General features: G+C 41.6%; 1 protein-coding gene across 7 annotated transcripts in view; it reads right to left on the reverse strand.

Moving 5' to 3' along the window:
* Window positions 1-3610: 3610 nt before the first annotated feature.
* The window catches only part of SRGAP1 (SLIT-ROBO Rho GTPase activating protein 1), a 310916-nt gene continuing 300240 nt past the window's right edge, over window positions 3611-14286 (reverse strand). For all 7 annotated transcript variants that reach the window (XM_086400213.1, XM_086400212.1, XM_086400214.1 and 4 more), the window contains one exon: window positions 3611-8696. In XM_086400213.1, the coding sequence (XP_086256339.1) occupies window positions 8319-8696 (378 nt within the window). In that variant the 3' untranslated portion in view covers window positions 3611-8318. The remainder of the gene's footprint in view (window positions 8697-14286) is intronic.

Here is a 14286-nt window from a genome sequence, read left to right on the forward strand (position 1 = left end):
GTGCTACCTGGAAAGTCCTTGTTCTGTGGATCAGCCTCTAAATCCAACTCTCAGGTCCTAAAGTGGTACATACCTGCTTTCAGATAGGTGTTCCATTTAATGGCTAAGTTCAAAGTCATTCTATTATGTTTGGGGAAACATTTTCTTTAAATAGGTGGTCTTCCTTTCTTTTTTCATAAATTTGTCCATGTTTAGAGATTTCTGCATATCATTCCAAAAGTTTAATCAGGAAGTACTGAAGTATAACAGTAAGCATATTCATATAGAATTCTATACAGCCCAGAAATGGAGAAAACTACAGTTATATTTATAATGTTATGTTTATATTTATTGTTGTTGTTCAGTCCCAAAGTGAGTCTGATTCTTTGAGAACCCATGAACTGCAGCAGGCCAGGCTTCCCTTGTCCTTCCCTATCTCCTGGAGCTTGCTCAAACTCACGTCCATTGAGTTGATGAAGCCATCCAACCATCTCATCCTCTGTTGTCCCCTTCTCCTCCTGCCCTCATCTTTCCCAACTTCAGGGTCTTTTCCAGTGATTTGAATCTTCACATCAGGTGGCCAAAGTATTGGAGCTTCAGTTTCTGCATCGGTCCTTCCAATGAATATTCAGGGTTGATTTCTTTTAGGATTGACTGTTTTGATCTCCTTGTTGTCCAAAGGACTCTCAAGAGTCTTCTCTAGCACCACAGTTCAAAAGCATCAATTTGTTGGTGCTCAGCCTTTTTTATGGTTCAATGCTTACACCCATAAATGACTAAGGGAAAAGCCATAGTTCTGACTATACAGACCTTTGTTGGCAAAGTGATGTCTCTCTTAATACACTGTTTAGGTTTGCCATAGTTTTTCTTCCAAGGAGCAAGCATCTTTTAATTTCATGGCTGCAGTCACTGTCCGCAGTGATTTTGGAGCCCAGGAAAATAAAATCTGTCACTGATTCCACTTTTCCCCCATATATTCCCCATGGAATGATGGACCTGGATGCCATGATCTTAGCGTTTTGAATGTTGAATTTTAAGCCAGCTTTTTCACTCTACTCTTTCTCTCCTCAAGAGGCTCTTTAGAATTGTATCATCTGCATATCTGAGGTTATTGCTATTTCTCCAAGGCAATCTTGATTCCAGTTTGTGAGTGGTCCAGTCCTGGCATTTCACATGATGTACTCTGCATATACATTAAATAAACAGGGTGACAATACATAGTCTTGATGTACTCCTTTTCCAATTTGGAACCAGTCTGTTGTTTCATGTCGGTTCTGTTGCTTCTTGACCTGCATATAGATTTCTCAGGAGGCAGGTAAGGTGGTCTGGTATTCCCATGTCTTGAAGAATTTCCCAGTTTGTTGTGATCCACAGAGTCAAAGGCTTTAGCATAGTCAATGAAGCAGATGTTTTTTGGAATTCCCTTGCTTTCTCCATGATCCAACAAATGTTGGCAATTTGATCTCTGGTTCCTCTGCCTTTTCTAAACCCAGCTTGTACATCTGAAGTCTTCAGTTCACGTACTATTGAAGCCTGCCTTGAAGGATTTTGAGTATTACCTTGCTAGCCTGTGAAATGAGTGCAATTGTACGGTAGTTTGAACACTGAAATGAAAATTGAACTTTACCAGTCCTGCGGCCACTGTTGAGTTTTCCAAATTTGCTGGCATATTGAGTGCAGTCCTTTAACAGCATCATCTTTTAGGATTTTAAAAAGCTCAGCTGGAATTCTGTCACCTCCACTAGCTTTGTTCACAGCAATGCTTCTTAAAGCCCACTTGACTTCACACGCCAGGATGTCTGGCTCCAGGTGAGTGACTACGCCATTGTGGTTATCTGGATCATTAAGACCTTTTTTGTATAGTTCTTCTGTGTATTCTTGCCACTTTGTCTTAGTCTCTTCTGCTTGTTAGGTCCTTGCTGTTTCTGTCCTTTATTGTGCCCATCTTTGCATGAAATGTTCCCTCGGTATCTCCAGTTTTCTTGATGAGCTCTCTAGTCTTTCCCATTCTCTTGTTTTCCACGTTTTCTTTGCCTTGTTCACTTAAGAAGCCTTTCTTATCTCTTCTTACTGTTCTTTGGAATTCTGCATTCAGTTTGGTATATCTTTCTCCTTTGCCTTTTGTATTTCTTCTCTTCTCAGCTATTTATGAGGTCTCCTAAGACAACCACTTTGTCTTATTGCATTTATTTCCCTTGGGTTTGTTTTGGTCACCACCTCTTGTACAATGTTACAAACCTCTGTCCATAGGTTTTCAGGCACTCTGTCTACCAGATCTAACCCCTTGAATCTATTTGTCACCTCTACTGTATAACCATAAGGGATTTGATTTAGGTCATACCTGAATGGCCTAGTGGTTTTCCCTACTTTCTTCAGTTTAACCCTGAACTTTGCAATAAGGAACTCATGATATGAGCCACAGTCAGCTCCAGGTCTTGTTTTTGTTGACTGTATAGAGCTTCTCCATCTTCGGCTGCAAAGAACCTAATCAATCTGATTTCCGTATTGGCCATTTGGTGCCATTATAGGGCTTCCCAAGTGGCACTAGTGGTAAAGAATCCACCTGCCCATGCAGGAGATGCAAGACATGGCAGTTCAATCTCTGGGTTGGGAAGATCCCTTGGAGTAGTTAATGGTACCTAACTCCAGTATTCTTGCCTAAAAAATCTCATGGTCAGAGGAGCCTGGCAGGCTACGGTCCATGGAGTCACACCAGATTTGGACATGACTGAGCACACACAGTTATATTTAGCAACATGGACTCTCCTGAACATAAAATGTCAAGAAAAGAAGCCAGAGAAAATCTAAATATTGCAAGTCCATTTGTAGAAAAACAACAGACAAAACCAAACTCTGGTGTTACTCGTCAGGATGTTGATTAACTTTGGAGAGGCACAAGCCTAGCTTCTCGGAGGCTGTTACAATGCTGCTTCTTGATCTGGGGGTGGATGCAATAGGGCATCACTTTGTGAAAACTCTTATGCTAATGATTTCTATACTTTTCTCTCTATTTTATGCTTCAATAAAAGTTTATTCCCCTCCATTTATGTCATTTTTTTTTTACATCTCATGACTGTTCCAATCTGACATTTTGCTGATACAATCTGCACATTGCTGATACAGTTTTACAAAGCTATATTATGTATTGGTAGTCCTCAAGAATTCGGGGCAAAAAAAGGTAAGACTGAAGGTAAAATATCTATACGTGGGGGAACTCTAAACATAGTCTAAACCTGAGGATTGCATTTCTGCATATTCAAATGAATCCCAAAGTCAGCTTGACAAGGTTGACCATGTCAAAACTTCCTTCTAAAGGAGAAAATTCAATCTAGAATGTTTAGGACTGCTTTCTCAGCTGCTTAAGATCCTCCTGACCTGTTCTCTCACTACACAGGGGTCTCCAAACTATTCTAAAAAACCCTGGCTTCACAGACAAAGCCCTGTGAATGAGGCGCCATTTTCAAATTCACAAACAAAAATGAAAGTGAGGTGAAAAACATTAAAAAGAAAGGTAGTTTCACGTGATTTAACAATTCAAGGCAACTCAGCTCTCTAAAGGGTTAATAGTGACAAGAAAAAAAGAAATGGAAAAGTGCAGAGAATCAGACCCGACTGGAAGCAGACAAAGGCAGCCAGCACTATCTTATTTATTATAAAGGTACACCGTGGAGAACAGACCTGACTGGATACCAAAGCCTGGAATGGTACATGCGAAAATGTACAGTACTATACAGAAAAGTGCATTGTCACAACAGATTAACAAAACATTTGTTTTCCCTTCCAGAACTAGAAAAGCATCCCCCTTTACTTTCACCTCAGAGACAAGGAAATGTCATGGTAAGAGGCAGTACAGAGCCGAGGAGGACAGGATGGCCATCAGCAGCTCGTGAGCGGGAGAGGTGTCGGGGACCCAGAGAGTGACTGTAGGGAGGGAAAGGCACAGTCACGGCTAAGGGGAAAACGATGTCTGATGACCATGACCTGACCATGACGGACGAGGATGCAAGACTGGACAATACTGAGCACCGAGGCATAGAAAGGTGGGCATGGCGAAGAAGCTGGGAGAGAGTGGAGTTAAGTTTCAAAACACTCAAGTGGGCGAGGAATTGGGTGTCAGGGAGAAGTGTGTGGGGCAACAGTAAAGAGCAAGGCTAAGACTCCTCTAAAATAGAAAGGCACTTTCACATGTACATACTACAGATGTACATTGACACGATTAGGTAACAGTCACAAGCAGGAAGCCACCAGTACTGCAACTGATCAAACCAACAGGAAAGGACAATACTGATTTAATTACGTGGGCAGGAGTTAACTCTTAAGTCAGTAGGTAAATAGCAGTCTCTCCTGTCACACAGCCACTTACTATACTTTAAACGTCTATAATAACCATCACACTATACATTGAACTTGGAAGAATGTTCTAAAGGGGGGCATTCACAAATGCACGGTTTATATATTTTCTTTTACTAAACAGTTTCTAAGATAAGCATTATGGAACCCAGTACAATTATTTAAACATACAAAATTCCCTACGTAATTTTAAGATACAGGTACCATTTTGATTATAATACAGACTATTTTTTTTTTAAAAGAAAGTATACTAGGGTGGGTAAGTGAAAGCTCAATTTCCAGTTTGTTTTATTGATTTGAACAAAGCTGTGCCAGAGTCACCCTGCTCCATGCCTGACACCCCAGCCCAGCTGGAGGTTGGCTTTTAGTTCAGGTGCTAGCCTCCATTAGGGAGCTCTGTGGGAAGAGTCTCCACTTCTAAGCTGCCCCACAGTTCCAAGTCTCCATGGGAAGTAACTCAGAGCCGAGACTCAGCCCCCAGCGCACTTCCTGCATTCATGGCCTCTCATTACTGTGGTCAGGAATGACATCCCAAATCTGAAGTCTTCCAAACCCAACAGAACCATAGGCTCTTAAACTTTGGATTTCAGAGACTATAATTACCAAACTAAAGTTTCTTTAGTTTATAGACCCTAGAGGCTATGTCTCATTCCCAAATACTAAGGAGGCCTCCATGTCCCTGGTTTTTTTTTTTATTTCCTTTTTCTTAAATTATGAACCCATTTTTGGGAATGGCAAAAGAACAAAGACAGAAAACTCATACAATTTGACCCTTGGTGCTCTATATCCATTGATCACTGCTTATATTCATTTCAGTAGATTAAGTGGGATCCTGCTATACATTATTCTATGGATTGCTCAAGGGGCATCAAAAGATTACATTGTGTGAAAACGTGCAAAATCGTTAAACAATGGCATTTATGCCCAACTTGAACATGGAGCTCTACAAAGGGCCATTCAACAAACTGAAATAATTTTCAGAACACTCATCAGAAAATATGTTTTAAGAACAGTTCACTCTATGCTAATGATTCACTGCAAGCATCCTCACCCAAACCCAAAGGCCAATTTGGTAAATCTACTTAAGTGAGTTCTATGGATGGGATGTGAACATTCAGTTATATCAGCTGTGAATACATATTCTTGTGTAAGTGGAGTCAGGTAATCTTTGTAGAACTATCATTTACCCATCACCAAAATGACTCACTTCCCAAACTGCACATGAGGATCTATGATAAGATTCTTAAAACTGGGGTATAATCTTTTAGGAACTTATTTTCTTTCTTCTCTTCCCATTCCTTGAGGGCTACACTTTGGCTGTCAAGAGGACCACTTGCAGGTAAACCCTCGAAGGAACTCATTGGGTGTTTTTTTTTGATCCTTTGTGAAGGGGCCACCTTGTCTTATCCTTGGAATCTTAGACTTTTACTAAACAAAGTAAGGATAAGTGAGTCCTTATTGAGTCCTTACTCACTCTGAGGTCACATCCTTTCCTGGGAATTGAAGGGGAAAAAAAGCCTCAGGTGACAACAGAGTAATAGCGAAGACGGAGACAGGTAAAGAAAGGGAGTGATGGGAGAGGGTTAGGAGCTGTTTCCTGGAAGAAGGCACAGCCTCTGAGGCTCTGAGGTCTGGAGCAGCGTGTCCTCTGCCTTCCAAGGCAGCAGAGTCCTGATGTGGAGGGTGGAAAGGCAGTCCTCATCCCATCACAGGTGTCAACACCAAAGGGACGAGACGCTGGGGAAGGTTACCAGGGAGAACTCTGAAGAAATGGCGTTGCACGAGTAAGATCTGGAACACTTAAAGCTTGTACAAGCACCCTCCCCAAATGAGTAAGTTCAAAACACCTCTTCTCTTTTGATGCCTCTTCCATCAAATAAGGAAGTGGCTTTATAAGAACCTTCTTTAATTTCTAAAAGATTTAAAGTTTCCTCCACCATTACTTCCACCCCTTTCTCTGTTTCTGTTTCCCTATTGGACAACAGAGAATTAAGAGAGCAAAGTGGAATCGAGAAAGAACTGGGAGATTATTCTTAAAAGTTTCGATGTTCCAGACATTTGGGAAGATTGTCCAGAAGGCTTGGTGCTACTCGGAGCTCAGTCCTGGCTGGGTTTCCACGGTTTCCAAAGGTGCTGAAAGGCTAATAAAGCTCAAGGAAAAGGTTGGGAGGGTTGCGCAAGATGCTGGGCTGGGCCTCTTTATCAAAATGAGTAAAAAGGATGGTTGCAAAAATTCAGAGGTTTACAATACCTGGAAATACCTGAAGTAATTTGTTTCACTATTTAGTCCATTTGTGAAATCAGGCTGCAGTCAAGCAACCAGCAGTGTGATTTTCAAAGGTAACAATACCTCATAAATGAAACCTCTCTTTGCATTAGAATGATCAGACTGGCAAACTGAGGTAGAGATCAAAGTAACGATCTTGATTTTAGTACAGATCCCCATTTTTTTCCACACTGATGCATTCCCCACTGAGCTGAGAAATCAAAGTCCATACTGTAACTCTTAGGTGGGCATGCGATTGGCTGCCAGTTTGAAATCAAAGTGTTCCAGAGGGATTAGTTCTGGCTATCCATTTTTAGGGGGGGGAACCCCAAAAGCAAACCAACCAACCCTCTTCATCAGTAAGTTCAGTGACAGAGTAGATACAATGCTTACAGATGGCATAAGTGGCTGCTGATAGAACAGCGGTGATCTGTACCTTAGGAAAAAAACAGAGTTCAAGGTATTCTTTTTAAGATAGAGGGGAAACCGAGCATAAATATGGGCTAAAGAAAGACTATGGGTGAGGATGTCAGAGAAAGGGGATCCCGATGGACTGGAGCTGACTATGTGAGTGATGTAGAGACCAGTTGGGAAAAAACAAAGCAAGCCCTGGTTCCAGGCTGAACAACTGGGAGATCATGCTGGAACCATGGGGTCGTCTTCCCGCGTTGGTCTGGCTCTTACCAGACCACAGCTCGAAGAGACAGCTGGCAAGGGAAGCTGGGGATTCAATTTAGGATCAAGAGGCCTCTGCAGCATGTTTAGGGGAACCCAGATCCTCTAGTCAGGGGAAGAGAAGGCCAGGTGAACCAAGCACTTTCTCCATTGCTGAAGAGGAAAAACACAGGGCTTCACGGGAGCTGGAAGTTATTTTCTAGGCAACAACAGATCTCTGAAGGAGTGGACAGAATAGGGTAACCAGAAAGTCTTGAAAATTAGACTGTTCTGGTCTGTGCTGAATGCAGCGGATGGACTTGGAAACCCTCCCGGGGCCTGATCAGGCTCAGGGGAAGAGTCCAGCAGGAGCTCTGGAGGACTGTCCCCCTCTCCTTTCCCAGATTTAGCTGGTGCAGTAACTGCAGAGGTTCTAGCGCCCCTTGCTAAGATTTGACCTGGGCCCAGGGAAACGACTGTTAGGAAAAAGACAATCCTACTCATTTGGGCAGTGTGCTGCAAATCCCACTGGGAACAGCCCACTGTGACAACAGCAAGTACGCAGCCTGGGCTGGTCTCAGCCCTGCTTCATGAGATCAGAGGTACTCACTGTCAGCTACTGAACAATACCATTGTCACCTTTCAGCATCACCCCAAGTGCCACCGACCAACACTGGTTACACTCCAGGGCCTGGCACTGAGATTCTCCTGCCTTGAGATGCCGGCGTTTCTGACTCACCGGGCTACACTAAGCCTGAAGCGCTGTGCAATGTGCAGGGCAGAGCGGTGCTGTGTTCATTACAAACGGTGCAGCATTGGATTTTCAAGTAAGTCTAAGTGTTTCTATTGTCTTTAAAATGGCATATGTCCAGTTATTTAAAAAAAATTACAAAATACAAATGCCCGTGTTATTTAGCTAATCTCAGACATTACATTCGAGAACATAGAAAAGCCAAAAGATCTCCAGTTATAAGCACACGACTAACGCAAGTTATGGATCTATGACTTTTGTCACTAATCCGTCTTCTCTTTTTAATCATCACCCCAGATGACCATGCTCAGGTGGGTGTTACATTGTGCAGGACTTGTCTGCTGGACCTTGGGAAGGCGGGGCGGGCCCCACGGTCGGGTTTGTTTTTGGAAGAACAGCAGGTTTCGGCCGAAGGGCTGGGGGCTTCAGCTGCACGCCCATTCTGGGTGCCACTGCAGGCTTGAAAGTACTCAACGTGTCACTGGAGGAGCTAGTGCTCCGACGAATCTGAGGCTCTGAGCTCCTGAGAGCAACGCTGTGCAAAGGGCTGAGCGATTCCGTGGAGGTGGCGGGGGTGGGAGAGTTTTTCACTTGTTCTAAGGTATCCAGCACCACGTCGGGGGCATGCTTTGCTGTACTCTGTCTCTCCAGTTCTCGGAGTTCATTCAAAGCAGTGTTCATCGTCTCTTCAATATCCTGTTGAAAAACAAATGACAGATGGTAACCCAGACTTATCATGGCAATCATTTTGAAATGTACAGAAATGTGGAATCACTAGATCGTGTTATCCCTGGAGAAGGAAATGGCAGCCCATCCAGTATTCTTGCCTGGAAAATTCCATGGACAGAGGAACCTGGCAGGCTACAGTCCATGGGGTCGCAAAAAGTCAGCCATGACTGAGAACATCAGCACAGATTGTGTTATAGGAATTAGCGTTGCAGGTCAAGTATACTTCAAAAACAAACTCATAGAGAAAGGAATCAGATTTGTGGTTTCCAGAGGCAGGGGGGATGGGGCAACTGGATGAAGGCAGTTGAAAGAAATGAACTTCCAGTTATAAGATGAATAAGTACTATGGATGAATGTACAACATGATAAACATAATTGATACTGTTGTAGGTTATATATGACAGTGGTTAAGAGGGTAAATCCTAATGGTTCTCATCATAAGGAAACATGTTTTTTTCTTCTGTTTCTTTAATTTTACATCTCTATGAGATGATGGATGTTCACTAAACCCTCTGTGTTAATCATTTTATAATGTGTATAAGTCAAATCAGTATGCTATACACTTTAAACTTATGTACAGTATTGTGTGTCAATAACTCATTAACTGGAAAAAAGTAATCAGAGAGACAGATGAAGTTGATAATTAATGGTAATGTACAGAACCCATATTGTTGTTGTTGTTCAGTTGCTAAGTTGTGTCTGGCTCTATGGAACCTCATGGACTAGCATGACAGGCTCCTCTGTCCTCCACTATCCATACATGATCGCTGGAAAAACCATAGCTTTGATTATACGGACCTTTGCTGGCAAAGTAATGTCTCTGCTTTTTAATACGCTATCTAGGCTTGTCATAGCTTTCCTTTCAAGGAGCAAGCATCTTTTAATTTCATGGCTGCAATCACTGTCTGTAGTCATTTTGGAACCCAAGAAAATAAAGTCTGTCATTGTTTCCATTGTTTCCCCATCTATTTGCATGAAGTGATGGAACCAGATGCCATGATCTTAGTTTTCTGAATGCTGAGTTTTAAGCCAGCATTTTCACTCTCCTCTTTCACCCTTATCAAGGGGCTCTTTAGTTCCTCTTCACTCTCTGCCATAGAGTGATATCATATGCATATCTGAGGTTGTTGATATTTCTCCTGGCAACCTTGATTCCAACCTGTGAATCATCCAGCCCAGCATTTCACATGATGTACTCTGCATATAAGTTAAATAAGCAGGGTGACAAAATACAGCTTTGTCGTACTCCTTTCCCAATTTTAAACTAGTCTGTTGTTCCATATCCAGTTTTAACTGTTGGTTCTTGACCTGCATACACGTTTCTCAGGAGGCAGGTCAGGTGGTCTAGTATTTCCATCTCTTTAAGAATTTTCCACAGTTTGTTGTGATCCACATAAAAGTATAGTCAATGAAGCAGAAATAAATGTTTTTTTCTGGAATGTCCTTGCTTTCTACATGATCCAAGAAATATTGGCAATTTGATCTTTGGTTCCTCTGGCTTTTCCAAATCTAGCTTGTACATGTGGAATTTTTCAGTTTACATACTGCTGAAATCCACCTTGAAGGATTTTGAGCATTACCTTGCTAGAATGTGAAATGAGCCTAAGTGTATAGTAGTGTGGATATTCTTTGGCCTTGCCCTTCTTTGGAATTGGAATGAAAACTGACCTTTTCCAGTCTTGCGGCCACTGCTGAGTTTTCCAAATTTGCTGGCATATTGAGTGCAACACTTTAACAGCATCATCTTTTAGTATTTGAAATAGCTTAGCTGGCATTCCATAACCTCCACTATCTTTATTTGTAGTAATGCTTTCTAAGTCCCACTTGACTTCAGGATGTCGGGCTTTAGGTGAGTGACCACACCATCATGATTATCCGGGTTGTAAAGATCTTTTTTTGTACCGTTCTTCTATATATTCTTGCCACCTTTTCTTAATCTTTTCTGTTTCTGTTAGGTCCTTACCATTTCTGTCCTTTATTGTGCCCATCTTTGCACGAATGTTTCCTTTATCTCCAATTTTCTTGATCTCTAGTCTTTCTTTCCCATTCTATTGTTTTCCTCTATTTCTTTGCATTGTTCATTTAAGAAGGCTTTCTTATCTCTCCTTGCTAGTCTCTGGAACTCTGCATTCAGTTGGGTATATCTTTCCCTCTCTCCTTTGCCTTACACTTCTCTTTTCCTCAGCTGTTTGTAAAGTCTCCTCAGGCAACCACTTTGCCTTCTCGCATTTCTTTTTCTTGGCGATGGTTTTGGTCACTGCCTTCTGTACAACCTTACGAGCCTCCATCCATACTTCTTCAGGCACTCTGTCTACTAGGTCTAATCCCTTTAATCTGTCACATCCACTGTACAATCATAAGGGATTTGATTTAGGTCATATCTGAATGGTCTAGTGGTTTTCCCTACTTTCTTCATTTTAAGCCTCACAGAAACTCACATACTTCAAAGCAAGCAGACTAGCAAAAAGCATGACTGTTTTAACAGCAATGTGTAATGTGTATAAACTCAATGCTATTTCACATAACTACTGTGACTCTGAAGGTGCAGGAGACAGATGAAATGGCTCCAATAGCTCATGGAGCCACAGAGCAAGCACTGGCCATTCTGAGGCACTTGGCAGTCTTCTGGTGGTTTTGACCTTACATGCTGACATCTTATATAGAATTCTATCTCAGTCTATGGTAAAAGGTGGCTTAAATTTAGACCAGCAATTTCTTAAGAAAAGTGAATAGGCATGAAAAATCAGATTTTTTTGCATTCATTCAACAAATAATTTTTGAGCACTTCTTATATACTTGGCTAACTTCTATCAGTTCTTCAAAATTCACTTCAAGCCTTCCCTGATGCTTCTGTTCAGTAGGTGTCAATAGTAGTGGTACTGCTCCATAGAGAGCATTTCTGTAATATGGTCTGTTGTGTATTTTTAAATGTCCAAATAACTGGATAGCATTTTGTGAGCAGAGATATTGGATGTCTTAGATAATTTACATGCAATGAATTGCCCCAGATCTTGTTCAACTTTTTAATATCCTCCAGACATTTATGTAGGTGAAATTTTTTTTATAATAATCTGAGTCTAGAACTTAACTCTTTCTTATCTATCTTACATATCTTAACTCTTTTCTTATATATATATATTTATATATATATATATACATACACACATATATATTTATATAGTGTTGAGTTTTCTAAGAATGAAACCATCATGTAAATTTTACTCTGCTTTGGTTAGAACTGTATGACCACTAGTGGTAAAGAACCTGCCTGCCAATACAGTAGACGAAAGAGTCACACGTTCAATCCCTGGGTAGGGAAGATCCCCTGGAGGAGAGCAGGGTAACCCACTTCAGTATTCTTGCTGGAGAAACCCATGGACAGAGGCGATTGGCAGGCTACGTTCCATAGGGTCGCAAAGAGCTGGGATACAACTGAAGCAACTTAGCATGTCTGACAGAGGGTGGTCCACCACTTTAAAAAATCATATCACTCATGGGAACACCATTATGGAAACTGAGTTGAGACTAGTTACTACTCATTTCAATGTACATTAAAAAATTTTTTAATTCATTTACATATGGCTGTTCTGGGTCTTCATTGCTCCTTGAGCTTTTCTCTATTTCTGGTGTGCCAGCTTCTCATTGCAGTGGCTTCTCGTGTTGTGGGGCACAGGCTCTAGAGCATGCAGGCTTCAACAGTTGTAGCACATGGCTCACTAACTGCAGCGTGTGGGCTCTGGAGCAGTGGTTCAATAGTAGTGGTGCACAGGCTTAGTTGTTCCACAGCATGTGGGATCTTCTTGGATCAGGGATCAAACCCACGTCTTCTGCACTGGCAGGCAGATTCTTTACTACTGAGCCACCAAGGAAGCCCCTCAATATTCATTTTTAATTGTATTTATGGTAAGTCTACATGTAAGTGAAAGCATCTCACTATTTCATTTGTCTTCTAGTGTGCATGTGTGCTAAAGTCGCTTCAGTTGTGTCTGACCCTATGGATTGTAGCCCTCCAGGCTCCTCTGTCCATGGGATTCTCCAGGCAAGAATACTGGACTGGGTTGCCGTGCCTTCCTCCAGGGGATCTTCATGACCCAGGGACTGAATCTGTATCTCTCATATCTTTTGCATTTGCAGGTGGGTTCTCTACCACCAGTACCACCTGGGAAGCCCATCTTCTAGTTTAGTTAATCATTAACTGAAATACATTTGTTTTACTATTTCTATTTTTCCTTTTTATTGTATTTAGGGCTTTATATGTTTTTTTATATTCCATATAAATGGAATAAGCCAGTCACAAAAAGACAAACACTGCATGATTCCACTTATATGAGGTAGTTAAATTCATAGAAGGAAAAAGTAGAATAGTCATGGCTAGGACCTGGGCGGGTGGGAGGGGAAGATAGGCATTGTTCTCAAATGGGTACAGAGTTTCAGTTTTGCAGGATGAAAAAGTTCTGGAGATCTCTTACGCAGCAATGTGAATAGTTTACTGACCTGTACACTTAGAAAGGCTGGATGGCATCACCGACTCGATGGACGTGAGTCTGAGTGAACTCCGGGAATTGGTGATGGACAGGGAGGCCTGGCGTGCTGCAATTCATGGGGTCGCAAAGAGTCGGACATGACTGAGTGACTGAACTGAACACTTAGAAAAGGTGAAGGTGAGAACCTACTGTGTAGCACAGGGAGCTCTACTCAATGCTCACTGGTGACAAAGAGGGGATTTCTGTATATGTGCAGCTAATTCACTTTGCTATATGGCAGAAACTAACACAACACTGTAAAGCAACTAAATTCCAAAAAAAAAAAAAGTTAAGAGGATCTGTTGTACATTGTTTATTCACACACACACACGAGTATTGTGTGAGGTAGGTAGAGGGCCATTGCACTAGTGTGATTGAAATGCCTCTTCTCTACATTTTTAGGACTTCCACTCACCTCGAGCATTAGCTTGCGGCTCTGGAGAGCAGGAATTGATTTCCACACCCACCTCCCTCACTGATTTACAAGTACCTTCATGCAGCGACTGACCACTGATTTAACTCTGTCTATAACGTTTATCATGGGAGCTGCCATACAGTAAGTGCTCAATAAAGACTTGCTAAATGAATAAACAAAGATCCAGTGATCACATAAGGATAAGTCGCATTTTTAAAAAAGCTCTATCAGGGGTTCCACTTATTTACTGAAAGAATTTGCATGTTTTTGGTATGAATACCATGATGGCAGGCTCACTTATCCTCATGGGAAAATCTGAAGATGAGAGATGGAAAGATAAATAAAGGATACAGCTGGAAGCCATTTTGTGAGGATGACATCACTTTACAAGTGATTATTTTCATATGTGATTTCCATTTGGTGCTAAATATATGGATTTGTTTTTTACAAGTATTAGCCCCAGAGAAAACATGCAGAGCCTGGTTTATCTGTTGAGTTTTTGTTTTTATGATTTACAGTTAAAAGATTTCCTGGTTCTAGAAGCAAAAGGGTTAAAGTAGACCTTATTATGCCTTTCCATTACTAAGCTCCTAATTCCATGTCTCTCTTAGCAATGATG

Source organism: Bos grunniens, chromosome 5 (genome assembly GCF_055505025.1).
Source record: "Bos grunniens cultivar Pamir isolate PY7600 chromosome 5, Bosgru_T2T1.0, whole genome shotgun sequence".
NCBI lineage: Eukaryota > Metazoa > Chordata > Mammalia > Artiodactyla > Bovidae > Bos > Bos grunniens.